This window comes from Pongo abelii, chromosome 19 (genome assembly GCF_028885655.2).
Source record: "Pongo abelii isolate AG06213 chromosome 19, NHGRI_mPonAbe1-v2.0_pri, whole genome shotgun sequence".
Lineage (NCBI taxonomy): Eukaryota > Metazoa > Chordata > Mammalia > Primates > Hominidae > Pongo > Pongo abelii.
The window spans coordinates 12,979,842-13,007,796 of record NC_072004.2 but is presented as its reverse complement, the minus strand read 5'-3'; the positions used below and the strand labels follow the sequence as shown (position 1 = coordinate 13,007,796).

The 27,955-nt window shown below is 48.3% G+C and overlaps 2 protein-coding genes across 6 annotated transcripts in view; one reads left to right on the top strand and one right to left on the bottom strand.

Moving 5' to 3' along the window:
- ELAC2 (elaC ribonuclease Z 2) lies at positions 1-25,679 on the top strand. Of its 3 annotated transcripts, none has more exons than XM_024234322.3 (24): positions 1-370; positions 965-1,015; positions 1,154-1,224; positions 2,252-2,316; positions 3,587-3,644; positions 4,795-4,863; positions 6,290-6,409; positions 7,420-7,478; positions 12,135-12,193; positions 12,289-12,361; positions 13,011-13,123; positions 14,530-14,625; positions 15,524-15,662; positions 15,744-15,826; positions 17,791-17,909; positions 19,563-19,659; positions 21,376-21,514; positions 22,083-22,121; positions 22,249-22,358; positions 23,001-23,100; positions 23,179-23,299; positions 23,560-23,638; positions 24,232-24,376; positions 25,019-25,679. In XM_024234322.3, the coding sequence occupies exons 1-24, from the start codon at positions 126-128 to the stop codon at positions 25,244-25,246; spliced, it is 2,478 nt and encodes an 825-aa protein (XP_024090090.2). In that variant the 5' UTR covers positions 1-125; the 3' UTR covers positions 25,247-25,679. The 3 variants fall into 3 exon arrangements, with proteins under 3 accessions (XP_024090090.2, XP_054391445.1, XP_024090091.1); XM_024234323.3 differs by having other exon boundaries at positions 361-506; XM_054535470.2 differs by lacking the exon at positions 6,290-6,409 and having other exon boundaries at positions 34-370.
- ARHGAP44 (Rho GTPase activating protein 44) overlaps positions 25,529-27,955 on the bottom strand; it is a 207,132-nt gene continuing 204,705 nt past the window's right edge. Inside the window, exon 20 of one of the 3 annotated variants that reach the window (XM_054535471.2) lies at positions 25,529-27,955. In XM_054535471.2, coding sequence (XP_054391446.1) covers positions 27,816-27,955 — 140 coding nt within the window. In that variant the 3' untranslated portion in view covers positions 25,529-27,815. The other 2 variants (XM_054535474.2, XM_054535472.1) reach the window with 2 other exon arrangements.

Genomic DNA, 27,955 nt, shown 5'->3' with positions numbered 1-27,955 from the left:
AGGCGGGCAGCTCGGTGCACGGCGCGCTGATTGGCTGGATCCGCCATGCGGAGCGGCTAGGTGGTGCACGGGAAACGCGGGCGTAGGTGACCGGCGGCTTTCTCAGTTTTGGTGGAGACGGGCGCATGTGGGCGCTTTGCTCGCTGCTGCGGTCCGCGGCCGGACGCGCCATGTCGCAGGGACGCACCATATCGCAGGGACCCGCCCGCCGCGAGCGGCCGGCCAAGGACCCGCTGCGGCACCTGCGCACGCGAGAGAAGCGCGGACCGTCGGGGTCCTCCTGCGGCCCGAACACTGTGTACCTGCAGGTGGTGGCAGCGGGTAGCCGGGACTCGGGCGCCGCGCTCTACGTCTTCTCCGAGTTCAACCGGTCAGTCAACGAGCCACGCCCCGTCCCGCCGGGCCCTCAGTGCGGCGCAGCCTCTGAGCGTCGGGGCACCTCCCAGGGCTTCGGCTTCCCTACTTCACACATGTGGTTCACTGTTGCGGGGGTTCATGGAGTTATGGTGGGTGGGAAATCCGAGATTCTTTGCATCCATGTGATTTCTGGGGATCTGTGAAGAACTTCAGACGTGGGTCTGAGCGTTCTTATCCCAACCCTTGGGCCCCGGCCTGGCTGTCAGCACTTTCGGACCTCCACCCTCTTCCGTGCACCCCAAGGCCAGTGTGTCGTTGTTAGCGTGTGGGGTGGACAGATCTGGTGTGTAGCCGGTGGTGGGGAAAGGACTCATTTTGTCCTAGCACCCACACGCACACACAGGCCCCCACTCCTCTCTACCTCTGCTAAGGAGGGCTCAAAACCCACCAGCAGAAATGTGGCTCGGTAGTCCAACATGCAACATGGACTTTTAATTTTTTTTCTTTTTCTTTTTTTTTCCAGAGTCTACAATAAAGCATCTAATTGGTGTCAGAGAGTTTACAGAATAAAACCTTCTGAATGTCTTGTGTAATCTTTGTCTTGTAGGTATCTCTTCAACTGTGGAGAAGGCGTTCAGAGACTCATGCAGGAGCACAAGTGAGTCAGTCTCTTGCTTTCGGAGGGGGAGTTGATTACGGGGCTTGAAAGCCGAAATGAGAGGCTAGTTGTTTTTTATAGCAAAAGTGGTCCTTGTTGTGTTCATGTTATCCTGTTTAAATGTTTTCTCATTCTTAGGTTGAAGGTTGCTCGCCTGGACAACATATTCCTGACACGAATGCACTGGTCTAATGTTGGGGGCTTAAGTGGTGAGTATATTCTTTGCAGTGTCAGAGGCTGGTGGGAAGTCTCCGGGATTTTAACCGGCTTTACCATTTTTCCAAGTCTGGGGTGGGCAGCTAGACTTTTTTTTTTTTTTTTTTTTGGTCAGTGGCGTGATCTTGGCTCACTGCAACCTTTGCCTCCCGGGCTCAGGTGATCCCCTCACCTCAGCCTCCCAAATAGCTGGGACCACAGGTGTGCCCCACCACTGGCTAATTTTTTTGTATTTTTTGTAGCGACGGGGTTTCGCTGTGTTGCCCAGGCTGGTCTCAGACTCCTGCGATCCTCCTGCCTCGGCCTTCCAGAGTGCTGGGATTACAGGCATGAGCCACCGCACCTGACCTGGAATTCTTTTTATACTAGCCCAGTCAGCAGCAGCACAGAGCATTAAAAGCTGTGACTCAGAAGAACAGATTTTAATATGGATATCACCTCTTAAGTGTTACCATCCACTTAGTTTCTTGGGTTGCGGGGACAGAGATTTGTGGCAGTAAACTGGAGAGTCTAGCGGTGGTGATTACAGTTAATATGTTTACCACAGACGCCATTGGCACATTGGCAGCCACACACATACCCACTGTCCAGATTACCCTGTCATTTATGTCTGTCAGCCAGAAGGTCAGGATTGTGTTGCAGCCAGATTGTGTGGGCTTGGTGGCATGGACAGGAAGGAGTGAAGTGTTAGACCAGTCTCCCTTCTCAGGGCTGAGACTAGGGTGAGGCACTTAGGGTGCCAGCCCTTCACTTGCATGATTCCTTAAATTTTGCACACTGGGTGCCTTGCTGCTTCACCCTAGTAACAGCTCAGCCCATTCTAGAGGCATTTAACGGATATTTGGTGTCCGTTACACCTCTAGCTGGCATCACTTCTGCTCTGTACATCTTCCCTGGTTATACTTCCAAAGCTGGAAGGTGGAGATGTAGATAAATAGTTGGATTAGTACAGGGTGCTCCTCCTGTTAGTGACGACCAGGTCAAATTGATGAGAGATCTGATTTTATGCATCCTTTTTAGGAATGATTCTTACTTTAAAGGAAACCGGGCTTCCCAAATGTGTACTTTCTGGACCTCCGCAACTGGTGAGTCTTTCCTGACACATCTTTCAAAAGCAAACTTTCCTTTTGTAATATCAGTAACAAGAATTTTCCTTTTTGCAAATCAGTCTTCTGCCCTCCAGAGATACCTGGTCGTTGAAACGCTTCCCCTTTCAAGTTAAAAAGACTTGAGTTCTGATTAACTCTGTGACCTTGAGCAAGTTACTTTACCTTTCTGAGCTTTAGTTTATTCGTCTATAAGATTACTGTCATGTTTCATAGAGTTGTTAAAGATTAAATGATGTAGCAGCACATATAAAGCACTAGATCCCTTTATTAGATGTATGTTTGGCACCAAGTAAGCACACAAGAAAGGGCAGCTTTTGTTTTTATTCAATAAATTTCTGACATCTTCTTACCTTTCAGTCCAGCTTATTACACTCTTGAGAAGTCGTGTGTGTGTTGGTGAACATAACAGTTCATTTTCCAGTTCTTAAGAAGAAAGTCACCAAGACCTGTTAAGTCTTTCCCCAAAATAACGTTTGAAATCCATCCATTTGTCTCTTATTGAGGCCTTCCTTATTTCTGTTTTCTACACCTGTAAACTACAATAGCCTCCCATATTCATTCTCGCCTTCCTGTAATCCATCTGCACACAGCAGCCAGAGAGGTCACTTGAAGACAGAAAAGTAGTGTGTCAGTTGTCTCCCTAAAGCCCTTCATGGGCTCCCCATTGCAATACAATCCGAAACACCTTGATACGGCCTACAAGTCCTGTAGGCCCCGGCCGCTACCCACACTTCCATCTGTACCCATCGCTGAACTGCAGCTGCATGGGCTGACTCATGTCCCTCTAACTCTCTGGCCACTTCAGGACTTTCGCCCTTCCGCAGGTTCCCTCTGCCTCTTCTAATTGCTGCCTATATTGTTACTGAACCTTCAGGGCTCAGCTAAGAGGATCATTTACTCCAGAACTGTCTCTTCTTCTCTAGACAAGTTGGATCCCAGCCCTCTGTATTTTTCATTTTCCTTGCAGAGCACTTAGCATAATGCCACTAAGCTGTTTCTGTTATCATGTTTCGTTTTGTCTCCTCCACTGGCCTGATTAGAGCAAGGCCTCCATCTCTTTTTCCTGCTGTATCCTTGGCATCTGATATAATGGATACTCAGTAAATATTTGTAATAAATGATGTTCAAAATATTCACTAAGCTTTGTTTTATGTTGATACCTATTGGTAACCTTTTAAATACTTGAATAGTTGCTGTGTTCTACATTTGTTCAACCATAACTGCTCATTTCTTTGTTTTTCATTAGGAAAAATACCTCGAAGCAATCAAAATATTTTCTGGTCCATTGAAAGGAATAGAAATGGGTACGTCTTTGTCTGTGACTCATCCTCTGCTATTTCTAACTTATATATGCCCTGACCTCTCAAATTAGAATCCATTGAAAACATCAACATTAAACCTCAAAATCAAATGCTTCATCACCACGAGATTTTTTTTTTTTAGATGGAGTCTTGCTCTCTTTCCAGGCTGGAGTGCAGTGGCGTGATCTCAGCTCACTGCAACCTCCACCTCCTGGGTTCAAGCCATTCTCCCACCTCAGCCTCCCGAGTAGCTAGGACTACAGGCGCACGCCACCACGCTCAGCTAATTTTTTGTGTTTTTAGGAGAGACGGGGTTTCACCATGTTGGCCAGGATGGTCTCGATCTCTTGACCTTGTGATCTGCCCGCCTCAGCCTCCCAAAATGAGCTACCATGCGGCTGGAGATGGGTTTTCTAAATAGTGACATTTTCTGTGTTCCCACCTCATGCTGTAAAAATAGGGGCCAGGTCGGCCGGAGTGATTGAACAGCCCATGCATGCCTGTGTGCATGCTGTGTAGTATTCTCCATCCAGACAGCAGGGCTCCTGCCTCAGTTCCAGAGGTGCTTCTCGTCGTTGAGTTGCTTTGAGTTGGGGGCGGGGGTGACAAGGGGCTCCTAAAGGTTTTGTGGCCAACTTTGTACGTTGAAACGCAGCTCCAGCTGTGAAGGGGGTTTACGGCCTCTTGATGGTAAGAGGCCTCGCTGAGGATGCTAGTAGGGCTCTTGTCCTGGCACTGGTGTGCATCTGTGGCTTGTTAATACTCCTCTTTTATAGAAACACTAATACTTTGTTTCAAAATATACATCAGCTCTTCTGGTTGAGATGATGGGTTCCCTGGCTTCACTATTCTGTTTGTTAACTTGGGTCTCTGAAAGTTGAGTACTAGTTTCTTGTTTTTCAATTTTTAACGGATAGTCACCAAAGATTATAATGTCTTTTCATCTGGTTGTAGTAAATATAAATGGCTGACCAAAATACACTTTTATTTATTTCCTAAAAATGGTAATCTCCTTAGAAAGTCTGGTTTTCGTGTCAGATTCCCACCATAATTCTGAGACAATTCAGTTGTTTGTGGTTGGTGATCCTGAAGTTACTCTTCCCACACATCTTCACTAATACAATCACTTTGCTGTTGTGTGGTTTTCTTGTAGCTGTGCGGCCCCACTCTGCCCCAGAATACAAGGATGAAACCATGACAGTTTACCAGATCCCCATACACAGTGAGTATGAAAGCCAGGTTTCCCAGGAGGAGGGTGTACGTCCTGAGTAAAGAAAACATGGGTGAAAACAGAAACTGAACACTTGCTGTGGGCACCCTGTTTTGTGTTCTGAGCATGATTAGAAAATTTAGTTGAGGAATGAAGATATGGCTCCTGCCCTGGCTTGTAAACTTACCGACGTCTAACTCATGCCTAATGATAGTGATTATGCTTTGGAATATTAGATAATCAAGCACTGTTGGTAAATAGATTGCATTCAAGTTTGCACATTCATTGCTTGGAGGTTTTTTCCCACAGGCGTGATACCCTCTTTTTGATCAGAGGATCATGAAGAGGTTTGCACAGATAGATTTTTAAAAATCAATAATGATTACAGCAACCTAAAAGAAGTGTTGTTAGGGGGTTAGAAGCTCCTGCAGATTCCCAAGTATCAGGGCCAGATGATGTGGTCTTAGCTTAGGAAAAGAGTCAGTCTTGTCCTTGAGCTTGGCTAAAGACATTCATGTCTTGTTTTACTTACATGTGAAGAGAGTACCAAGCAGTAGGGGTATTTCGTTGTTAGTACTAACTAATGTGATGCTTACCAAGTAGTGCTGATGGGTGATAGACCAGAGCACCCAGCAAAGGCCAGAGAAGTCCAGAACCTGGTGAGGAGATGAGACTTAGGCCGACTGAAGGCAGAAGGCAGCAGGGAGGGGAGGAATGTGCCGGGGCAGTGGCACAAGTGCTCCTAGGCCAGTGCCATGATGGGCTGATCGGTACTCCCATTGCCTGTCTTGCTCCTCCTGCTCAGATGCCTTCTCTCACCTGACCCCTGCTGTAGCCACCCCCAGCCTGAGTTGCATCCCCCTGTTTGTGGTCCATTTCCAGCACCCTGTTCTTCGCTCCATGGCACGTGACAGTTAACTTTCACGTGTGATTTGCGTGATCGATGTTAACATGCTCAGTTTTGCTGATCACTGTTTTTTCAGTGTCCAGCGGCCCTCAGTGAGTGAACTTATGTTCATTGTCATTGCAGCTGTGCGTTAGCTTCTTAGAGCAGCGAATATTTTTCCCTTGATCTTGAGCCTTAACTAAATGTAAAATGAGGTTCCTTCTGGAGGTAGGTATCCTTTGGGCCTATGTGTGTTAGCGGGAGTGATGATAATAAATACGCATGTCTACAACCCACATGCTGTTTAGATAACACATTGTTGAGTTGGTACTATGGCCGAGGCTGTGAGCTAAGCAGAAACATAAAGATTAATAGGACATAAGTGCAGCCCAGAAACCAGGTAGGAAGTTAACTAACTAGTTATTTCCTACCGTATAGTAAAAGGTGTGCTGATTTAATTGGCGTTCTGGCATTCCCACGTATGAACGTCTGGGCCTTGGCTGTCAGCTCACCTTGTGCAGTGTGTAATTTGGTGGTGTCCGTACTGACCAGGTGAACAGAAGAGGGGAAAGCACCAACCATGGCAGAGTCCAGAAAGGCCTCTCGGCAGGCTCAGTCCAGAGCGATCTTCAGACTCCGAGTCGAATGAAAATGAGCCGCACCTTCCACATGGTAATAGTATAAACAAAACAGAGGAGCAGAAAGGCTTGCGTTTTCTTAATTCTCTGCCTCGTAATGCTTGTAGGGAGTCATTATTGTAAGAAAGCCACGTGTGTAAACAGATACTTCTTCCTGGGCTTATTATGACTTGGCCGGTGGGGAGAATGAGAAGGGTTGTTGTAAAGGTGGCAGCCTGGAACTTTAATAACGACCAGTCCACAGTTTTGGCCACCCAGGATCTGGGTAGGCCCAAAACTGTGTTCTTTTTTCCCAGAGGAGAACAGGGCCTGACAAACGGATTCATTTTGTATTTTTCATTTGTGTTTTTCATTAATGTAACATTTATGCAAATTTTCCATTAATGTGGAAACTATAACTGCTAAGCCAATGAGACAGTCAAATCAGTGAGAAGATCTGCACGTCTTCTTCCAGAATGAGAGCCCACTGGGAAACGGAGTTAAAAGTCCAAGATTAGATGTAGCTCAGGAGTTGGGTTGCTTCAGGAGTTTGTTGTCCTTAACAGAAGGCCAGTGTTGGCAAAGCTTGGCAGCTCCTCTTTCTGTCCTGAGGTCTTGTCTAGTGACTGAGAACAGGCTGACCCCTATGTGCTGTCTTTGTTTGGATGGCACTGGGTAAAGACTGACACCAGCATTTTCTCTGCAGGCCTTTGAACTTTTGCGTTATTTCATATATTATATGTGTTATAAAGCACATTACAATGTATTTTTCTCTCTCTTCTCCAGTCCTAGGTGAAATGTGTCATTAAAAAAAAATTTCACTTGCCATTCTAAAGTTTTTCTGGTGAGAGTTTTGTGTTTTTCATTTACCCAAACACATCTCCACATAAGTGGGGGAAAAAAAAGTCTTCTTGAGTATATTAGTGTCTTCAGCCTGTGTATTGGGACAGTAGCGTCCATTTAATTTTTATGTGAAGTGAAATTAGGTATCAGGTCATAATCAGTCTGTAATGTCTTGACAACTTTCACATTTACCTTGTGATAATCAAATGTGTTTTTCCTCAGGTGTTAGCCAGAGAAGAGGGGCCAGGGACTCTTCCCTGGTCGTAGCTTTCATCTGTAAGGTAAGGGAGCCTTTCTGGAGGGCTGTACGTGACTGGGGTCTTGGTCAGCGACCTCTGGTTTGCACTTTTTCATTAATTTGAGGGTAGGCACTCCTGTTACCTGAGACAAAAAGAGATAGCAGATTTTCAGAAAAACTGATGGAAGGCCGGGTGCAGTGGCTCACGCCTGTAATCCCAGCACTTTGGGAGTCCAAGGCAGGTGGATCACGAGGTCAGGAGTTCGAGACCAGCCTGACCAACATGGTGAAACCCTTTCTCTACTAAAAATACAAAAATTAGCTGGGTGTGGTAGCGCGTGCCTGTAATCCCGGCTACTTGAGAGGCCAAGGCAAGAGAATCGCTTGAACACAGGAGGCGGAGGTTGCAGTGAGTTGAGATTGCACCATTCCACTCCAGCCTGGGTGACAGAGCAAGACGCTCTCTCAAAGAAAAAAAAAAATTTGATAGAAATGACACTGGCAATGAGCCTGCAACGAGTATTACTATTAACCTTTCATAATTGTCATCACTTGTAGGTTTCAGAATTTAGATGCTCTGTTTCTCAAGATAACCCCATACTTTTATTTCCTTTTAAATTTTTTTCCAGTGCCCTGTCAGCCTCCGTACATTTTTTTTTTTTTTTTTTTTGAGACCGAGTCTGTCTCCATCGCCCAGGCTGGAGTGTGCAGTGGCACGATCTCGGCTCACTGCAGCCTTCACCTCCCAGGTTCAAGTGATTCTCCTGCCTCAGCCTCCTGAGTAGCTAGGATTATAGGGGCGCGCCATCACACTCAGCTAATTTTTGTCTTTTTAGTAGAGACGGGGTTTCACCATGTTGGCCAGGCTGGTCTCACTCCTGACCTCAGGTGATCCACCCACCTTGGCCACCCAAAGTGCTGGGATTACAGGCGTGAAGCACCGTGCCTGGTCCATATTCTTTTATAAAATTTGCCAATGATTGGTCCTTTTAGAATTCAGAAATTATTGAAGGCAGCTGTGTTTGTTTTCCTTCAATTCCATCAGGTCTTTATTCAAAGTCTTTTAACTCTGTTTTACTTTATTTCATTCCCCTGCAATAGCTAAGGTCTAACATCAGATTAATTGGAATATTAGCTAGCATTCACAAAGGCCTAGATCTGTAACTCTGAAATTGGTCAAATTCCATTAAAAATTTTTGTTACAATAAGCTGTTTGTAAGATCTGACTAGTGGCTTATTTTTAATAGAATTTTGCATTAAAATTTTATCAATGCAATTTGCAACAAATTTGTCTAAATATGTGAAAAGATTTCATTGCCTTTTTGTGGGCTTAGATTATTTTTTAATGTTGATTTTGAAATATATTTGGAATTTTTATCTAAATTCCGAAACCTACAAGTGAAAATAATAATGAAAGTAAGTAGTAATATTAGTGGCAAGATCATTGCCAGTATCATTTCTATCGATTTATTTGAATAATGTGATTTTCATAAAAGTTAAGTACTATTGTTAACAGGCTTATTACTTGTATGTTTCTGAGTTTTAGACAGCAAAATCATTTTTTAAAGTTTTAAAAATATTTTATTTTTGATAATCTATATTTATACTGTCTGATTTTTCAACTGTTTTATATGGTAATCTTTAAATCATATTCCTGCTTTCCTGAATAGGTAACAGTGAGCATGATGAAAAGTGACAAGCTCACTTTTACACACTCAGGCAGTTGCCCTATTATCAGACAGCCGTTCCTGGGGGCTGCCTGCTGCCTGCCCCGGCTTTTCCATCTCCTTCCTTGCTGTCTTCTGTGGCTCCTTCTGAGGGCTGCTGTCACTGGATTAGCCTGTAACCCCTTTCCCCTCTTCTAATTAATTTGCTGCTCTCAGGTGGGTTTTGGAAAGCAATAAAGCTGAGCTAGGTCAAGTTCCAGGAGTCTCTTCGCATGAGGACCTGAGAAACTCATCTGATGGAAGACCTTGGCTTTGGGCAGCTGGTGCACTGTTGGGGTGTTATCAGCTGCGTTCTGGCTCTCATCAGTCTTCCAAATACTCTGCATTCCTCAGAGAGGAACATATCTCCATGGGTTGAGTTCAGCTCCCAGGGAGATGGGTTTCCCTGCCTTAAGTCTGCAAGTACCTTTTTTTTTCTTTCTTTTTTTTTTTTCTTTTTTTGAGACGGAGTCTCGCTCTGTCACCAGGCTGGAGTGCAGTGGTGCAATCTTGGCTCACTGCAACCTCTGCCTCCCAGGGTCAAGCAGTTCTCCTGCCTCAGCCTCCCGAGTAGCTGGGACTACAGGAGTGCACCACCATGCCCAGCTAATTTTTGTATTTTTTCAGTAGAGACGGGGTTTCACCGTGTTGGCCAGGTTGGTCTGGATCTCTTGACCTCCTGATCCGCCTGCCTTGGCCTCCCAAAGTGCTGGGATTATAGGCGTGAGCCATCATGCCCAGCCTTTTTGTTTGTTTGTTTGTTTTGTTTTTTCTGAGATGGAGTCTCGCTCTGTTGCCCAGGCTGGAGTGCAGTGGTGCTATCTCAACTCACTGCAACCTCTGCCTCCTAGGTTCAAGTGATTCCCTGCCTCAGCCTCCCGTGTAGCTGGGATCACAGGTGCCTGCCACCATGCCCGGCTAATTTTTGTGTTGTTAGTAGACACAGGGTTTCGCCATGTTGGCTAGGCTAGTCTCGAACTCCTGACCTCAACTGATCTGCCTTCCTCAGCCTCCTAAAGTGCTGGGGTTACAGGAGTGAACCACCACGCCCAGCCTTCAATTACCTTTTATTTATTTTATTTTTTTATTTTTTTTGAGATGGAGTCTTTCTGTGTTGCCCAGGCTGGAGTGCTGTGGCACAATCTTGGCACACTGCAACCTCCTCCTCCCAGGCTCAAGTGAGTCTCATGCCTCAGCCTCCCGAGTAGCTGGGACTTCAGGTGCCCGCCACCACACTCGGCTAATTTTTGTATTTTTAGTAGAGACGGGGTTTCACCATGTTGGCCAGGCTGGTCTTGAATTTCTGACCTCAAGTGATCCTCCTGCTTCAGCCTCCCAAAGTGCTGGGATTACAGGCGTGAGCCACCGCCCCCAACAGCAAGTACCTTTTAAACATTAGAGACATTTAGTTGCCATCCTCAAACCCGTTTGGGTGTGTGGAGAGAATGTTGGGTCGTGACATGCTTGTTAGTTATCTAAAGATGTCAGCCATCGATCATCACTGTGTGATGTGCACACTGAAGCTGTAATCCTTCATCTAGGATGATATTTTTTAAGATGCAAAATTCTACAACTCTGAGAATAAGGATTTCAGATCCAAATTTGAGACTCAGGCCTACGAGTAACTTTTTAACTTCAGAGAGTTGAAAGAAGATGCACATAGTTGATGAAGATTTAAAGGAGAAAATGAAAATCAAATGTCGTTTAGCACTCAAAGGCCTACATGTCATTTCTGACATTTTTCTGTTTGTGTGAAAATTTTTTTTCCTATAAAATGATTATGAAGTTTTCTGATAGAATTATTGTTTGCCTTTCTAATGTAATAGCATATTAGGGGTTTTTTTTTTTCTTTTTCTTTTTTTGAGACAGAGTGTCACTCTGTCGCCCAGGCTGGAGCACAGTGGCGTGATCTCGGCTCACTGCAAGCTCCGCCTCCTGGGTTCCTGCCTCAGCCTCCCGAGTAGCTGGGACTACAGGCGCACGTCACCACACCCAGCTAATTTTTTGTGTTTTTAGTAGAGATGGGGTTTCACCGTCTTAGCCAGGATGGTCTTGATCTCCTGACCTCATGATCTACCCGCCTCGGCTTCCCAAAGTGCTGGGATTACAGGTGTGAGCCGCTGTGCCTGGCCTATTAGGGATTTTTTATTATAATTTATCTCCAAGATAAAAGCAATGACATTATATTGCCAAATAATTGAAAAATACAAGAGAAATAAAAATCATCCATGCTTTCGTTAGCCTATCACTGTCATTGAAATATTATGTTACATGGCAGTTTGCTTGCTGGTTGCTGTGTTAGGCAACGCTCTGGTGACATTCCTTTAGCTATTAATTGAGGAATGTAGAATGACAGAACAGTGTTTCTCCTCAATGATACTTGAAGGATATTTATTAACTTTCATATTGAATTACATTTTATTGAATTTATAATGAGTTAATGCTGGGAAATAAAACACTGATTTAAGTCATTTTGGCTTTTAGTACTAAAGCATTTGACAATAAATGACTTCTTCAGCATGTGGTATACCTTCTGAAAGCAATACGCATTTTAATGAATTGTAAGGAAACATTATTTTATTTTTTTATTTTTTTTTTGAGACGGACTTTCGCTTTTGTTGCCTAGGCTGGAGTGCAATGGCACGATCTCGGCTCACTGCAACCTCCACCTCCCAGGTTCAAGCGATTCTCCTGCCTCAGCCTCCTGAGTTGCTGGGATTACAGGCACGCACCACCACACCTGGCCAATTTTGTATTTTTAGTAGAGACGGGGTTTCTCCATGTTGGTCAGGCTGGTCTCGAACTCCTGACCTCAGGTGATCCACCCGCCTCAGCCTCCAAAAGTACTGGAATTACAGGCGTGAGCCACCGTGCCTGGCCAACGTTATTATTATTTTTTTTAATCTAGAAAAATACACTTCTAAGAAAATTGATTAAAACCAAAAACTTCTTCATTAGCCACTGAAATCACATTTATGTTCTCTTTGTTGCAGCTTCACTTAAAGAGAGGAAACTTCTTGGTGCTCAAAGCAAAGGAGATGGGCCTCCCAGTGTGAGTGTGGGGAGTGAGGCTTCTGGGGACTCACTGGGTACACCTGTCCACTTAAGGAAATCACATTTCACGGAGGCCTTGCCTCTTCATTTCAGTGGGACAGCTGCCATCGCTCCCATCATTGCTGCTGTCAAGGACGGGAAAAGCATCACTCATGAAGGAAGAGAGGTGAGATGCCTGGTTTTCTTGATGATTCAGCAGTTACAGGTAGGGTCTGGAATGCTGGGCAGAGTCTGTCTTCTTCAGGCCCTACAGACACCACTTTTGAAGGACGTAGAACAGTTTGGACATCACTCAGCTAAGTGATAAAATGGCCTCTTTTATCTGTGTTTGTCCCGTGTGTCAACACGGCTGCATTCGAGCATTTTTGTAGATGGTCCATTTAGGATCTGGTCATCCTCCTCTTTAAAGGGTGCATGCTTTACTTGGTACTTGAGCTCAGGACAGTGTCTAACAACAGACCCCATGTGGATGGGCCTGGGGTTTATGGTCCAGAGGAATGCCACTGTATTCTTTGTCAAGATATTTCCTCTGACTTCTAAGGACATTAGGACCAATGGCCACAGACTGAAGAAAACCTTAATGCCAAGCCTCCTTTCCTGGCCAGTGTAGGCCTGAAGTGCCTCAACCTGACAGTTACCTATTTAGGTATCCACAAAGAGACCAGAAGGGTGTTGATGGTGGTGTGTAAAGTTGGTTTTGTGGTTTACCTCTCGGCTCGCTGGATAGGCTATGTCATGTTAGCAGTTGCCTTGAAGGCAGTTAAGTTTAGTGGCTGAGCTGTGACCCCAGTGGGCGGGCTTGTTTGATTTTGCAGATTTTGGCTGAAGAGCTGTGTACTCCTCCAGATCCTGGTGCTGCTTTTGTGGTGGTGGAATGTCCAGATGAAGGCTTCATTCAACCCATCTGTGAGAATGCCACCTTTCAGAGGTAATGAGGAGGTCTCTAGGGTGGGAGAAGTGAGAGCTGAAACCCAGCCCAGCATCGACATGGGCATCTTGTGGCTTGGCAAGAGCTGTGTTTCTGGGAAGGCCCGCTGTCTGGGTTTACAGTTCAGAGGCCAGGACTCCTACCTTAAGTCGCTGTTGGTAGTTGGTGGGCTCCGGTGTACACAGCCTCAAAGTGAAATTAGAAAGGATTGAAAACTAGAAACCACTGAGGACTAGAAATTCAACTAGAACTCTTACAGCTCTTATACCAGAAGAAATTCCAGAACTTTTTTGAATTCTAACTAATGCCCCAGATTATCATTTAGATTATTTTGAACTGAATTAATTTTCTTCCATTACCTGCATTGAAACAAATGAGGTGGGTCAGAGTGTGTGAGACTGTCGTGGTCAAGAGTCCGTGTTATGGGATGGACTCACAGCTGGGGAATGTCTTTTGGGCCACTGCCACTCTGTTTTTGTCCTCTATCAAAGTTAACCAGTTTTGCAGTTCAGCTTTCATCCCAGGTGGAATCATCTTTGACCCACCTATCTCAGTTTGAATCTTTTCCCCCACTCTTAAAGGTTTACCTGTATTTTTCCTGTTCCTAGTTTGTATCTATCTGTATTTTTTCACTTGCTTTTTTCTACTTACCACAACAAATCCTTTTGGGCTGCTGTACGCCTTCCAAGTCAGAGCGTTAGGAGTTGTTTCATGGTCCGCTTTATTCTCTGTGGGTGAATTTGGATGCATTGGTAGCCCCGGCTTTGTATTTTAATCAAGTTTTGGGCAGCAAAGCCTCTTCAATGAATGAGGTGTTATTTGAGAGCCATGTGTGGATGTGTGATGATGCTGGGATAGATAAAAATAGCTACTGTGTATATTTCTTTTTAAAGGGAACTGGAGGGAAACATATCAGCATGTTAGTAAGTGGTCTGTTGTCCAGGTGGTGGAATTTCAGACGATTTTCATTTTTCGTGCCTGTGTCTCAGGTCCTCTGGAAGACAGACACCAGGGTGGCATTGGAGGTGCAGGAGGTTTATTCGAGGAAATGCCCGTGAGAGAGGAAGGAGAGAGGGAGCAGGAGGAGGCAGGGAGAGCCTGGGTCTGGCTTTGCAGGTTGGACCCGTATGAGTGGAGAGGGTAGGAAGGAAGTGCAGTGCTGAGAAAGGATCCGCCAGGCTGACTGGAAGGCCCAGAGCAGAGCTTGCCAGATAGAGGAACCCCATGTCCATTGGAAATGGCCCAGCACTGGGGTCTGCTGTGAGAGCATGGCCTGGGTGTGGAGGCTGTCAGCTCAACTGCGGTGCTCGCAGAGGGCCGCACGATACCCCTCCCTGGCTGCATGGTCCCTGTCTTTGTGTGTGCTGAGTCTGTATCACTTTGTAAAGCCCCACTCTTCTGCCCAGGTACCAAGGAAAGGCAGATGCCCCCGTGGCCTTGGTGGTTCACATGGCCCCAGAATCTGTGCTGGTGGACAGCAGGTACCAGCAGTGGATGGAGAGGTATGGAGCCCAGCCCAGCGGCACTTGGGGTAACTCTTCTGGGCAGTGGTGGATTCCCCTTTCCTCCCCTCTTGCTCTTCCCAGCGCTACCTGCCCTTCTGCACCTGCCTAAACTTTCTGTGGGATTCCTGCCTTCCCAGAATTCTAGGAGTCCCAGATCTGTGCTACACTTGTGAAGAAAATGCACCGCTAGGTGGCGCAGTGTCCACACGATTCCATTTATTTTACACCCTCCACACTCTTCAGGGTGTCTGAACAAATACTGCCGTTTGGTTGAGGATTCCATAAGTGAATCCCAAAGAAGAGATTGCAGCTATAAAATGATAGCTTCCATTTACTGAATGCCCACTTTGTGGGAGGCAGTGTGTGAAATACCCTTTTCATTTCCTCTAGGGTCGTCACCAGCAGCCCTGGGAGGTAGATGTTTAGTCACTGGAAGGAGAGGGAGCTTTACTTTTTCCTCGGGGCATCGCTGACCAGGGCCAGGTGGAGGAGTATGAGTTGAGCTCGGGTGCGGGGTGACCTTGGGCTGCTTTTTGGCCCCTGCCTGTGTCTCCCCACATAGCCCCTTTACCTGCCCCTCGCTCCATGGCCTGCTCTCCTGCTGTCTCTTTCATTCCTCAGGGTTTGAGTTCCCTATTTGTAAGCCCTGGACATCTTTTTCTTGTTTTTCCTCTCTCTCTTCCCAGCACACCTGAAAGGCAGCTGAGCTAGGGAACACCGGGCTTTGAGACAGCAGGAGTGGGACCATGTTTGGCCATGTAGTAACACTGCTTGGGGCAAGTCACTGAACTGTTTGAACACCTCATCCTCATTACTACTCCTGAGCTCAGCACCACTCCTCAGGGGGAGCTGCCTCCTAACAGATGCTGCAGATGCCGGATCTGTTTCTTCACAGGTTTGGGCCTGACACCCAGCACTTGGTCCTGAATGAGAACTGTGCCTCAGTTCACAACCTTCGCAGCCACAAGATTCAAACCCAGCTCAACCTCATCCACCCGGACATCTTCCCCCTGCTCACCAGTTTCCCCTGTAAGGTAGTGTCTCAGACCGGCCCCTTGTCGGCCCAGCTCTCGTCCCCTCTCTTTCTCTCCATGAATGTGTTTTGTCTCTTTCAGGAGGTCCCCACCCTCAGTGTGCCCGTGGTTCAGGGTGAATGCCTCCTCAAGTACCAGCTCCGTCCCAGGAGGGAGTGGCAGAGGTCTGTGCCATCTTGAACTAATGGAATCGTCTCAGTTGAGTTGGGAAACATTTCTGTAAATAGCCACATAGTAAATGTTTCAGGAGGCTCTCCAGACCATATGGCCTCCGTTGTAACTATTCAACTCCGCTTTGAGCACAAAAGAGCCACGGACAATAAGCTAATGAATGGGCTTGGCTGTGTGCCAGTGTGAATTTATTTAGAAAAGCAGCCTACTCCAGGCTGGGTTGAGGTGGGCAGATTGGGGCCAGTAGTTCTCCTTTTCTAAAATTGCCTTGCATGGGAATAGCAGTGATAGAGCTCATATGTTTCACAGTATAGAAAATAGGAAATGTATGATGAACACAGTCACCCATAATCCTGTTGCCCAGAGATAATGATTGATAACATTTTGTGTTTCTTGATTTGTTTATGTGGGGTTTTTGTTTTTGTTTGAGATGGAGTTTTGCTCTTGTTGCCCAGGCTGGAGTGCAATAGCGCGATCTTAGCTCACTGCAACCTCCGCCTCCCGGGTTCAAGCAATTCTCCTGCCCCAGCCTCCTGAATAGCTGGAATTACAGGCGCCTGCTACCACACCCGGCTAATTTTTTGTAATTTTAGCAGAGACGGGTTTCACCATGTTGGCCAGGCTGGTCTCGAACTCCTGACCTCAGGTGATCCACCCACCTCGGCCTCCCAAAGTGTTGGGATTACAGGCATGAGCCACCGCGCCCGGCCTGTTTTAATTTTTAAAGGTCTGAACCTTGATTTGAAGTTTCCTGCCCACTCCACAGTGTTTGTATTAGAATAGAGCACGTGCTGGATTATGACTGGATGCTGTGTGCTGTTGAGGTTGGGTAGTTGGGGCCCTTTAAGGGACTATACTAGCAAGACTCGGGCTCACAGGCAACATCACAGGGTTGAAGAACCTGGTGTCCCTTTGTCGGCATCTGCACAGGCTCTTAACACACAGCAGTGATTCACAGCCCTAGCCGACATTCAGATTTACCTCCTGCTTGTGAAAAATATTGCATAGGGCCTGCCCCAGACCTCTTGAGGCCGGGCGTGGTGGCTCGCGTCTGTAATCCCAGCACTTTGGGAGGCTGAGGCAAGGCAGATCACGAGGTCAGGAGATCGAGACCATCCTGGCTAACACAGTGAAACCCCATCTCTGCTAAATATAGAAAAAATTAGCCGGGCGTGGTGGGGGGCGCCTGTAGTCCCAGCTACTCGGGAGGCTGAGGCAGGAGAATGGTGTGAACCTGGGAGGCAGAGCTTGCAGTGAGCCAAGATCGCGCCACTGCCCTCCAGTGTGGGTGACAGAGCGAGACTCCGTCTCAACAACAACAACAAAAAAATTAAGAAAAGAATCTTGAGAGTTAGGCTTGGGACTTACAAGCTCCCAGATGATTTTAATGCTCTGCCAGGTTGAAGAGCCGCCTGTCCAAGGAGTTGTCACTCCGTGTGATTTGGGGCCTGCTAGGAAGTTGAGATCTCAGGCCTCACTGCAGAGCTGCTGAATTGGCTTCTGCGTTTTGCCAAGGTTCCTGGGTGTGAACATGAGTTTCAGAGTCACTCCTCTAGGGGCCCCGCTTCTCAGCTCGGACCATTGACCCCTCAGAGGACATTTGGCAATGTCTGGAAACATTCTTGGTTGTCACAGCCTAGGAGGTGGGTAGTGGTGCTGCTAGTGGGTAGAGGTCAGGGGTACTGCACCAGGGCAGCAGCACTGGCCACAGAGAAAAAAACCGTCTTGCCCTGGGCATCAGTAGTGCCCCACTGACTGGCCCTGAGGCAGAGCGATGCAGCATCCAAAAGGTGGTGGAGCAGAACTGCCCCAGATGCTAGTCACTTAACCTTCAGTGTTGATCTGAAGGAACTTCCTGCAGATTGTCACCCTGAATTTATTCTGGACATCCACATTGGGGTCTGCTGAGGCCATATACCGTGTCTGTCACCTGAGATGCTTCTCTCTCTCCCTGCAGGGATGCCATTATTACTTGCAATCCTGAGGAATTCATAGTTGAGGCGCTGCAGCTTCCCAACTTCGAGCAGAGCGTGCAGGAGTACAGGAGGAGTGCGCAGGACGGCCCAGCCCTGGCAGGTAAGTGGGAGCCTGCAGAGCAGCCTTTCTTTCCTGGGCTCTTCCCCCTGCTGCTGTTTTCATAGCATTAAGTGGAGTGCTGGCGGGGCGCATTCTAACCTGGCTTTTCAGTCTAATCCAGGGCTTCTCTACTTCGGCTCTACATTAGAATTATAGTCATTGGAGGAGGGGGCTTTGGGGAGTTTAAGAATCCCAATTCCTGGCCGGGCGCAGTGGCTCACGCCTGTAATCCCAGCACTTTGGGAGGCCGAGGCGGGCGGATCACGAGGTCACAAGATCAAGACAATCCTGGCTAACATGGTGAAACCCCATATCTACTAAAAATACAAAAATTAGCCGGGCATGGTGGCGGGCACCTGTAGTCCCAGCTACTCGGGAGGCTGAGGCAGGAGAATGGCGTGAACCCGGGAGGCGGAGCTTGCAGTGAGCCGAGGTCGTGCCATTGCATTCCAGCCTGGGCGACAGAGCGAGACTCTGTCTCAAAAAAAAAAAATCCCAATTCCTGTGCCCCATCCCACCCAATCAGAGCATTTGGCGATGGCACCCAGGCATTCTTGACGAGGCACGCACTGAGTGAAACGTTTTAGTGAACGCCTGTGGAAAGAGCTTTGAGCAGGGACTTGGCTGGCAGGGGGTCTAGTCCTGGCTTTGCGGATGCACAACCATGGAGGATTTTGGCCACGTCACTCAACTGAGGCTGAGGGCCGGGCACAGGCTTTGGAACCATCGGGTCTCCCTGGATTTGAATCCTGACCCTGCCTCTTACCATCTTCACCGGAGACCTGGGCCTCTGAGCCTGTTTCCCCCTTGGGAAGCAGAGCATTTCTTGTCTGGTAGGGCTGGGAGGATGTGACCGAAGTGCATGGTCTTCCAGTAAGAGCTGGATGCAAGGCACACACTGTTCTCTTGAAATAAATGACGGTTCCCAGCATAAAGAAATGTCATTTTTTAAATGTAAAAGAATTACAGCAATTCTTTTGAAGAAAGGACTGGAGAATTTATTTGTTCTCCTTCTTAGCCCTTTGGTGACAAATAGCCTGTGGGTCCCACACTGGTGCGAAGTCCTTTGTTTCGGGGCGGTTGCCAGGGGCCTGCCAGTCCTCCTCCTGGGAAGCTGGATAGAACTGTGTTGCTTACCCATCTGTCTTAGTCTGTTTTTTGTTATTATAAAAGAATATGTGAGACTGGGTAATTTATCAAGAAAAGAGGTTTATTTAGTTCACGGTTCTGCGGGCTGAGAATTGAAGGTCCTGGCCCTAGCTTCCAGTGAAGGCTTTCATGCTGCACCATAACGTGGCAGAGGAGCGCAAGTAGGAAGTGGATGCTTGTGAAGATGAGAAAGCCTGAGCTGCACCCTGGCTTTATAACAACCCCCTCTCCTGGGAACAAATCCATTTCCTTGAGAAGTAATGCAGTCTGCTGAGAGCCAGTACTTACTACTGCAGCTCCAAGCCACTCAGGAGGGTCCGTCCCTGTAGCCCAAACGCCTTCCACTAGGCCCCGCCTCCCAAAACCACCATACTAGGGAGCACGTTTCCACATGAGGTCTGGGGACAAACCAATGATAATCAAACCATTGCATCTTCTCATGGCTGCATGCTGGCTCACTTTTGACCCAAAGGAATGGATTGTTTCACATGGATTTTTTCACAGAGAAAAGAAGTCAGTACCCAGAAATCATCTTCCTTGGAACAGGGTCTGCCATCCCGATGAAGATTCGAAATGTCAGTGCCACACTTGTCAACATAAGGTATGCTGCTTTCCAAGGAAGCATCCTTCCATCAAGGGCATGTTTACTTTTTAAACAAAAGTCCTGCTGCACTCACCAGTCGATTTGAAATGCAGCGGTATCAAGCCCTGTCACTTGTCATGTCGACTGGAGTGTCCAGGAGAGAAGCGTGGCCTTACTGCATTTTATAGCCTCAGTAGCAAACTTTTACCCTGGGAATCACCAAATTCATCCCATGATGTCTTTTAACAAACAGCTGATTTTACTGTGTGCAGTACACCTAGCTAAGAAATCAGCTCGTTTAATTTTTACATTAATCCTATGAAGTGGTGAACAACTACCCATTTTGTTGATGAGTGAGCTGATATTCAGAGAGGCGACTTGCTGTGGTTCCTACAGCTGGTAAGTGGGACATCTGAAGTTTGAGCGGGGACTTGGGGTCTTGCTACATGATATTGTCCCCCAGCTATTTGTTGCTAGTATGTTAAAAAGCTTTAGCGTTTTGCACATTTGTGTTCAGACCCTGTATTGGATTCCCCTTGACATGTTTTTTAGTTGATTCTCTTGGGTTTGCCTGGGGTCATCAGCAGAGAGATTAGTCAAATGCGTTGTGAAATGTACATGTTATCTCTGCAGATAGTATGTGAAGAAAATAAGATTGTGAATTACCAGGTTTGTTTTTAAATTTTGCTTTGTCATCTTAGATGCTAGTGGTGGATGACAAACAACCAAATAGTGCATTAAATATATACAGCAGTGACGAGATGCGCCCTGACATCAGAAATATACAATCTGGGGTGTGTTTCTCTGGATGAGGACATGCAATAAAGCAGCTTGGAGTGAGCCAGCCTCTCCCGGGGGCTGAGATCCTGGGGGAAGAAGGGCTTTTTGAGTTGCTGACCTGACACCCTGCGAGTGGCTTTTGAACCAGCTGAAGCTAATGGGAAGGTGCTATTGCCACCTTGCCTCCCGACTCCTTTTTCCCCTGGAAGGTAATGTCTTAGCAGCGAGGCTTCTCTCTGCAAAATGGGTGCAGCCCTCTCAGTCTTCGTGGCTCCTCTCAGAGAAGGAAGGCGGCCAGAGCGGGTCAGCATTCTCTGCCTTGGAGCAGAGCTTCTGAAGTGGACTGCACAGCCAAATAGCCCAAGAAGCTTGTCAGAATCCAGGCTTCCAGAGCCCTGCCTAAAACCAAGTCAGAAACCCCGAGTGACACCTGGGAGTCTGCATTAACTAGCTCCCTGCATGAAACACCTGCAGCCCGCCCTGCACCAGGTGTCTTTGAGGACATGAGCTGAGGAAACCCCGACCGCCTGCAAAGGGGGAAAAGTCCGATGGCAGCTGGACCTAGAAAGAGTCTCGTATGGCCCAGTGCCTGTCCTGGTATTCTCAACAGAGGCTGTGGCCACAGTCAATCTACGTAGTCAGATTCATTATTAGGACTAAATGCTTTAAGCCTCCTATAAACTCTTTTTTTTTTTCTGATGCCCAGCCTTTGCGTAAGTCTACTTGAAAGGGTTTCAGGGTTCCATGGATACTTCTTTGCTATAAAGAGGATGACACATGTAAAATTAACTTTCTGGTTAAATTAATTGGCTTTTATATTACCTCCTCAAAGCAAAGCACGAGAGACAGAAATTTCTGCAATTGCTTCCTGGTCCTGTCCAAAGCAGACATCAGCCTCTGAACTGTCAGCAGCCTTCCCAGTGGCAGTGACTCTCTTCCTCTTCTCTTCTGTAGCCCCAACACGTCTCTGCTACTGGACTGTGGTGAGGGCACGTTTGGGCAGCTGTGCCGTCACTACGGAGACCAGGTAGACAGAGTCCTGGGCACCCTGGCTGCTGTGTTTGTGTCCCACCTGCACGCAGATCACCACACGGTGAGTGTTGGGCTGGACCACAAAGCTGGAGCCTGGAGGAGGCACTGCCATGTTGAGTTGGCCCTTTGGCCGCGTCTTTTCCTCCACTTCCAAACTTGCCCAGGGCTTTTGTTACTCATCTCTAGCTAGGAAATGGTCTTTTACAAAACTCAACATAGCCCTTCTGCGCCACAAGGATGTCTTCTCTTTCTATTTAGTTCCTTTCCTGCAGCAGGACAGGTTTGAGTTTACCCAGTCTTCCTTGAATCTTGAATCTCACACGGCCTGCTCAGAGGAAGCTTTGGCCAGATGCAGGAGGTGTGGCTATGAGACCCTCACCTTGGTCTCCTGGGGTGCCAGACCCTGGGCCATTGCCCTCTTCCCAACACGGGTCATGTTGCTTTCTGCCCGTGACATTTCAGGGTCATGGCGCAGGGGGCTCAGCCTGTGCCACCCCCACTGCGGCTGTGTTAGAGGCTGGTGGGTGACATAGGGCTGGCAACTCCTGCAAGAGGGAGGACTCCAGACCCTAACCCGAAGGAGATCGCCGTGGGGCCTGGCTAATGCATGTCTCCTGTTTCTTTGCCAGGGCTTGCTAAATATCTTGCTGCAGAGAGAACGAGCCTTGGTAAGTGTGGCACTTGATTGACGTTTTGAGTTTCAGTGGTTTACACATCATCTGCCATGCCTCTTGGCACTCCAGTTTTTATTGAGATGTTCCGTCGTTGAGTCAGCAGTTGGATTTTTTGTTTCAGGCATCTTTGGGAAAGCCACTTCACCCTTTGCTGGTGATTGCCCCCAGCCAGCTCAAAGCCTGGCTCCAGCAGTACCACAACCAGTGCCAGGAGGTCCTGCACCACATCAGGTGAGCATTCAGGGCAGCCTTGCCCCCTGGGCTGTTGCTTGCTGCCACCTCCTTCAGAAGCTCAAGGTTGACACGGATGGGTAGTTACCAGTATCCCCCAGCAGCCTTGCCCTTGACATGGTCCCAGATGGCAGAAGCAGGGGAGAAGTGCTTTGGCTGAAGGACAGAAACCATTAGATAGTTCGCATGTAATGCTTATTTTCTTAGAAGCATTTCTTCCCAGTCCTCATTTGAGTTCTGAGCTGCTTTTTAAACTTCGAGCAGCTTTTCTTCATGAGACAGTTCCAGAGCCAAGCACCCAAATAGTGGCTAGCACAGAGAATGTCCATAGCAGGTGTGTGGCTAGCTGGGAGGTGGCACCATCCTCACCCCAAGGGGAAGGAATCCCCTCTGCTGGAGCCACCCATGGCCTGTGCTGCCTGAGCCGGAGGTAGCATTCACCTGCTGGGTTTCTCCCAGTGGCCTAGAGGCTTTGGTTTGGCTCTTTATATTTGACAGCTGTTTCCTCATCTTAGTGACTATGATTTAAATCATATTTTCTCCTAAGAATGATTTTGGGGTTCTCCAGCCAAAGACTTAAACTTTGGTTCCAGATGTCCAAGAAATGTTTATTATCATTTTAAATGTTTTGTCTTTTTACAGTATGATTCCTGCCAAATGCCTTCAGGAAGGGGCTGAGATCTCCAGTCTTGCAGTGGAAAGATTGATCAGTTCGCTGTTGGGAACATGTGATTTGGAAGGGGTAAGGGGCACAGCTGCAGGCATCGTGGGGGCGAGGTGGGGAGCAGAGCTGCAGAGCCCTCCAGCCCCGCCCTTTTAGTTTCAGACCTGTCTGGTGCGGCACTGCAAGCATGCGTTTGGCTGTGCGCTGGTGCACACCTCTGGCTGGAAAGTGGTCTATTCCGGGGACACCATGCCCTGCGAGGCTCTGGTCCGGATGGGTGAGTAGAGGAAGAAGCAAGCCACCCTGAGGTTGCTCTGGGGTTTGTGTAGCTGGAGGTGAATGCAGGTGAGCTTGCAGGGAAACGTCAGCAGAGGCAGGAGACTCAGGTCCCCACCCTCAGAGTCTCTGGTTGTCATCCTAATAGGCAGACCCAGGGGCAGGGGAGCTGAGTGTTGAGACCAGGAAACAGCACGTGACTGAGGCCTGTGTGCTGCTCTCGCGGAGAACTCTGCCCTGATCCTTGTGCTGCTTCTCCAGGGAAAGATGCCACCCTCCTGATACATGAAGCCACCCTGGAAGATGGTTTGGAAGAGGAAGCAGTGGAAAAGACACACAGGTAGCAAAGGCTGGTCAGTCCTTGTCGCCCACATCCTCTCCCTCCCCCACTACGTGACACTGAGCAGCCGTCGTTTGTCTCCACTGATGTGGGGCTGCCCTGCTTCCTATCAAGGGCTATGGGGGCTTTGACCTGTGGCCGTGCTCACAGGCCCTTGGCCTTTATTTTTGCAGAATTTTCTAGGCAGGGTTCTAGAGTGAGGCACAGTTTTTTGAAAGCATTTAGAAATCGGCTGAATAAACTATAAGCCACGTCAGGGAATTGCCAGGGGAAGGCGGGGGCTGGGGGACTGAATTTTTGGCTGTTAATTTCAAGAAATTAACAGTGCATTACCCCAGGTGGGCCCTGTGCTTTCTCTTGGGTGCCCTCATGGACAGATTTGGCAGCCAACACAGAGGGTGGGCTTTATCCAGGGGTGTGTGCGAAGGCTCTGGCCCTCAGGGGAGATTGTGCTGGCTACGGAGGTGCCCGTTAAGAAAACCCACCAGCTTCCCTGGGTGCCCTGGCAGTTGATGGCCAGGGTCTGTGCCACTGTCTGCTTTGCAGTCTTGCAATTGGGTTCAGCTTCAGTCTGCTCTGTCCTTCACCTGCAGCACAACGTCCCAGGCCATCAGCGTGGGGATGCGGATGAACGCGGAGTTCATCATGCTGAACCACTTCAGCCAGCGCTACGCCAAGGTCCCCCTCTTCAGCCCCAACTTCAACGAGAAAGTGGGAGTTGCCTTTGACCACATGAAGGTCTGTATGTCACGTGGACAGCACAGGGCGGGGACGGGGCAGGGAGACGGGACTCTACACACTGAGTAGGACAGTCAGCTGGAGTTTGCTTTCTTGTTTGGGGCCACCGTGGGAAAAGGGTATCTACCCATCACTCACCAGGTCGAACCACGCTGGGTTTGCTGGTGAGACCCACCTCCTGCAGGGGCCAACTAGTCTTCAGTCTCAGTTCACTGGAAATTTCTGAGAATCCTTTTAGGCCTGGACTGCTCACACAGTCATGGCATTTGAGCCTCAGCACAGACCTGTGAGACAGGTGGTTGCCTCCTGTGAGTGGGAAAGCCAGGCCTGACCCTTGGCCTTCCGGAATGAAGGGGCAGGGCCCGAGCCAGGCCTCGTTTTTCAGGAGCTTGATTTTGAGAGCATCTGGACTGCTCTCCCTTCCCTCTCCGGAGGCCCTTAGCCAGGCCTGGGGAGCCTCTGCCCCTTTAGAGGGCTCCCTCCGTGCCATTCTTTTTTCCATTTCAGCTGTGACCCATTGGCTTGTGCCAAGGAAGGGGCGTTGGCGCTGCTGTGTGAGCACATGATTGCATCCCTCCCAGCTCCTGTCCCCCACCCCTGCCCCTCTTGAGACATGTCTTTGTCTTCTATTGTGTCTTCTAGGTCTGCTTTGGAGACTTTCCAACAATGCCCAAGCTGATTCCACCACTGAAAGCCCTGTTTGCTGGCGACATCGAGGAGATGGAGGAGCGCAGGGAGAAGCGGGAGCTGCGGCAGGTGCGGGCGGCCCTCCTGTCCAGGGAGCTGGCAGGCAGCCTGGAGGATGGGGAGCCTCAGCAGAAACAGGCCCACACAGAGGAGCCACAGGCCAAGAAGGTCAGAGCCCAGTGAAGATCTGGGAGACCCTGAACTCTGAAGGCTGTGTGTCTTCTGCCCCACGCACGCACCCGTATCTGCCCTCCTTGCTGGTAGAAGCTGAAGAGCACGGTCCCCCAGGAGGCAGCTCAGGATAGGTGGTATGGAGCTGTGCCAAGGCTTGGGCTCCCAGATAAGCACTAGTCTATAGATGCCTCTTAGGACTGGTGCCTGGCACAGCCGCGGGACAGGAGGCTGCCACACGGAAGCAAGCAGATGAACTAATTTTATTTCAAGGCAGTTTTTAAAGAAGTCATGGAAACAGACGGCAGCACCTTTCCTCTAATCTAGCAAAGAGATTCCCTGCACGCCAGAGACAAGCAGAGTAACAGGATCACTGGGTCTAAGTGTCTGAGACTCAATGAAGATAGTATTTCAGCTGCAATAAAGATTGAGTTTGCAACTGTGAGTTCTTTTGCTTCCTCCTGTTGCTGCTACAGAGCAGGGTCTGCTGTGCACCACCTTGGAGAAGGCTCTCTGTGCTGTAATGTGGCAGCTGCCTGGTACCCGGGTGTCTTGGAAGTCAGCTCCCATCATAGTGAGCACCGCTGGAACCTGTCCTCAGAGAGCCACCCTTATTCGCCAAGTCTTTTTGACAGAACTCGAGCTGTGCCAGCTCACAGCAGGGCATGCTTTCCCTATCAATCAGTGAGAGCCTGGCCGGGCTGGTGTAATTGGTCAGGGAAATGCAAGTATTCTGGTTGTTCTGGGTAAAAGCGGAGACAATAGATTTGCTGTGTTGCTTCCACACTGAGAGTGAGGATCACTTTGCCCTCAAAGGTTTTGAGAAATGGCACACGGGGCTGGTTTCCATTGTCCTCCTTGCGGGATTTACAGATGCGGATTAGTGCTTGACAAACGGAGAGCATTTTCCAAGTAAGTAAGTCGAATCTAGTATTTATTGTGTATATTCCCTACCCAGGAGACTGGGAAAAGAGCTTTAAAAACTCAAATGACAAGCGAGAGATCAACCAGGGACCTGGCTTTACACAGGTGGTGAGCTTCAGGCTCCATCCCGGCGCGCATTTGAGATTGACAGCCTTGTCCCCGCAGGTTTATTAAAGCAAGAACAGATGCCAAGCTCAGGGATAATAAATCTAGTTTAATAACATTACTTTTGACAACGATTTGTACATGTATTTAAAGATAACAACTTTCAACCCCCACCCTTACCCCAGACTCCCATTACAAATTGAGGCATGAACTGCCCTTGCCAGGACGTGAGCAAAGCTGTAACATCAAAAGTCTGCACATCCCACTCTCAGAGGAGGGTGACTTTACACTGTGTTGGGAAAAATAACTAAGCATTTAAATTTTTCATTGTACACCTGTACATTGGTTTAGATTGAATGGCTCAAATTAAACAAATATAGAGAGATTTCATATATACAAATATTATATCATGTATAGGTATATTATATCTATTTTAAAAGGATAAAATTTTAAACTTTGACTTTGCATGCATGGCCCAAATCTTTTCTCACTCCCCTAATCCCCAAGTGTGAAGAGGCTACCCGGTGCCCTCCCGGCCCTCGTCCCCATGACCAGATGGGACTTCATGAGAAGGGATGAGCGGCTGACGCTGGTGAGCAAAGCAGGCCACACTGCAGGCCGAGCCCGTGGGCCGGTGTCTCCGTGGCTGGTTTCACTTTTCCTCCACATGCTTTGGGTAACATAATTATTGCTATTCAGTTTGAACCTCCAGAAAGAAGAGACAGGCTCCAGGACCCCACAGACTAGTGAGCTGGGTGCCTTTAGGTACCTAGAGGGGTAAAATTATTCTCATATAGCCAATATATTTGGGGACATGGAGGCCACCTTTGGGCCCTCCAGACACTGTCAGGCTTGTTTTATAGATTCAGAAATATAAAATGATCTAGGAGCTTTCAGTCACACAGTGGAAAAAGGAAAACTGTTTGTTAGGAAGTGAAACATTTTTGTTTCCAGCCATTTACTTTGGAGCCCACTGATGGGGGCGGCCTGAAAGGTTTTCCAGTGGCAAGCCCTCCCCCGAGTAGCTGGCAAAGGTCAGTGCCCCAGGACTGCTAGAATCCCAGACCTGGTCCAGTTGTGGGTGAGAGGGGCCCTGCTGTCCTGCTTCCTTTCTGTGGCCATTAAACTGATCCTGCAAGACCTGACATGAGCCGTCCAAGGAAAAGGTAGCAGCCCTCGGGTCTAACCAGGCAAAGTGAGCCTCTCCTGCACCACCCCGACCCTGCAAAGGACGTTCCTGACCAGCCTTGGATGGAGAGGTGGGTGTTGCTTGGCATGGAGGCTGAAAGTGGATCAAAAGAGGCACAAAGTCAAAAGGCAAAGGTCAAACAAAAGGCCGAAGTCACCACCCGAAAGGAACAAACAAAACCTGCACCACCAGCATCACCACACGGACTGGAGATCACAATTTTCTGCCAAATTCCAGCCTCACGTTGGCAGTGGCAGGAAAGAGCCAGCAGAGAACACTTGGCAAGCTCACGGACGCTGCTCCTGGCGGCGTTCCTAGGGCCCGTGATGTATGTACACGCGAGGCAGGATGGGTGGTGCCATGTCAGAGGGCGGTGCTCTCAGATTCCTCCTCCGAGTCCCTCTTGTCAGTCACTGAGTGTCGCCGCATGTGCTCCAGGGGACTCAGGCGGAGCGTCGACCCGAGCTCTATGTGGATCGAGGGAATATCAAAGTGGACAAGAT

Excerpts from the sequence above, each read along its gene's own strand:
- ELAC2 (XM_024234322.3), top strand. The coding sequence starts at position 126 with ATGTGGGCGCTTTGCTCGCTGCTGCGGTCCGCGGCCGGACGCGCCATG. Across the intron at positions 19,660-21,375 it reads GCCACACTTGTCAACATAAG|CCCCAACACGTCTCTGCTAC; the intron begins GTATGCTGCTTT and ends TCTCTTCTGTAG. Across the intron at positions 22,359-23,000 it reads GAGGTCCTGCACCACATCAG|TATGATTCCTGCCAAATGCC; the intron begins GTGAGCATTCAG and ends GTCTTTTTACAG.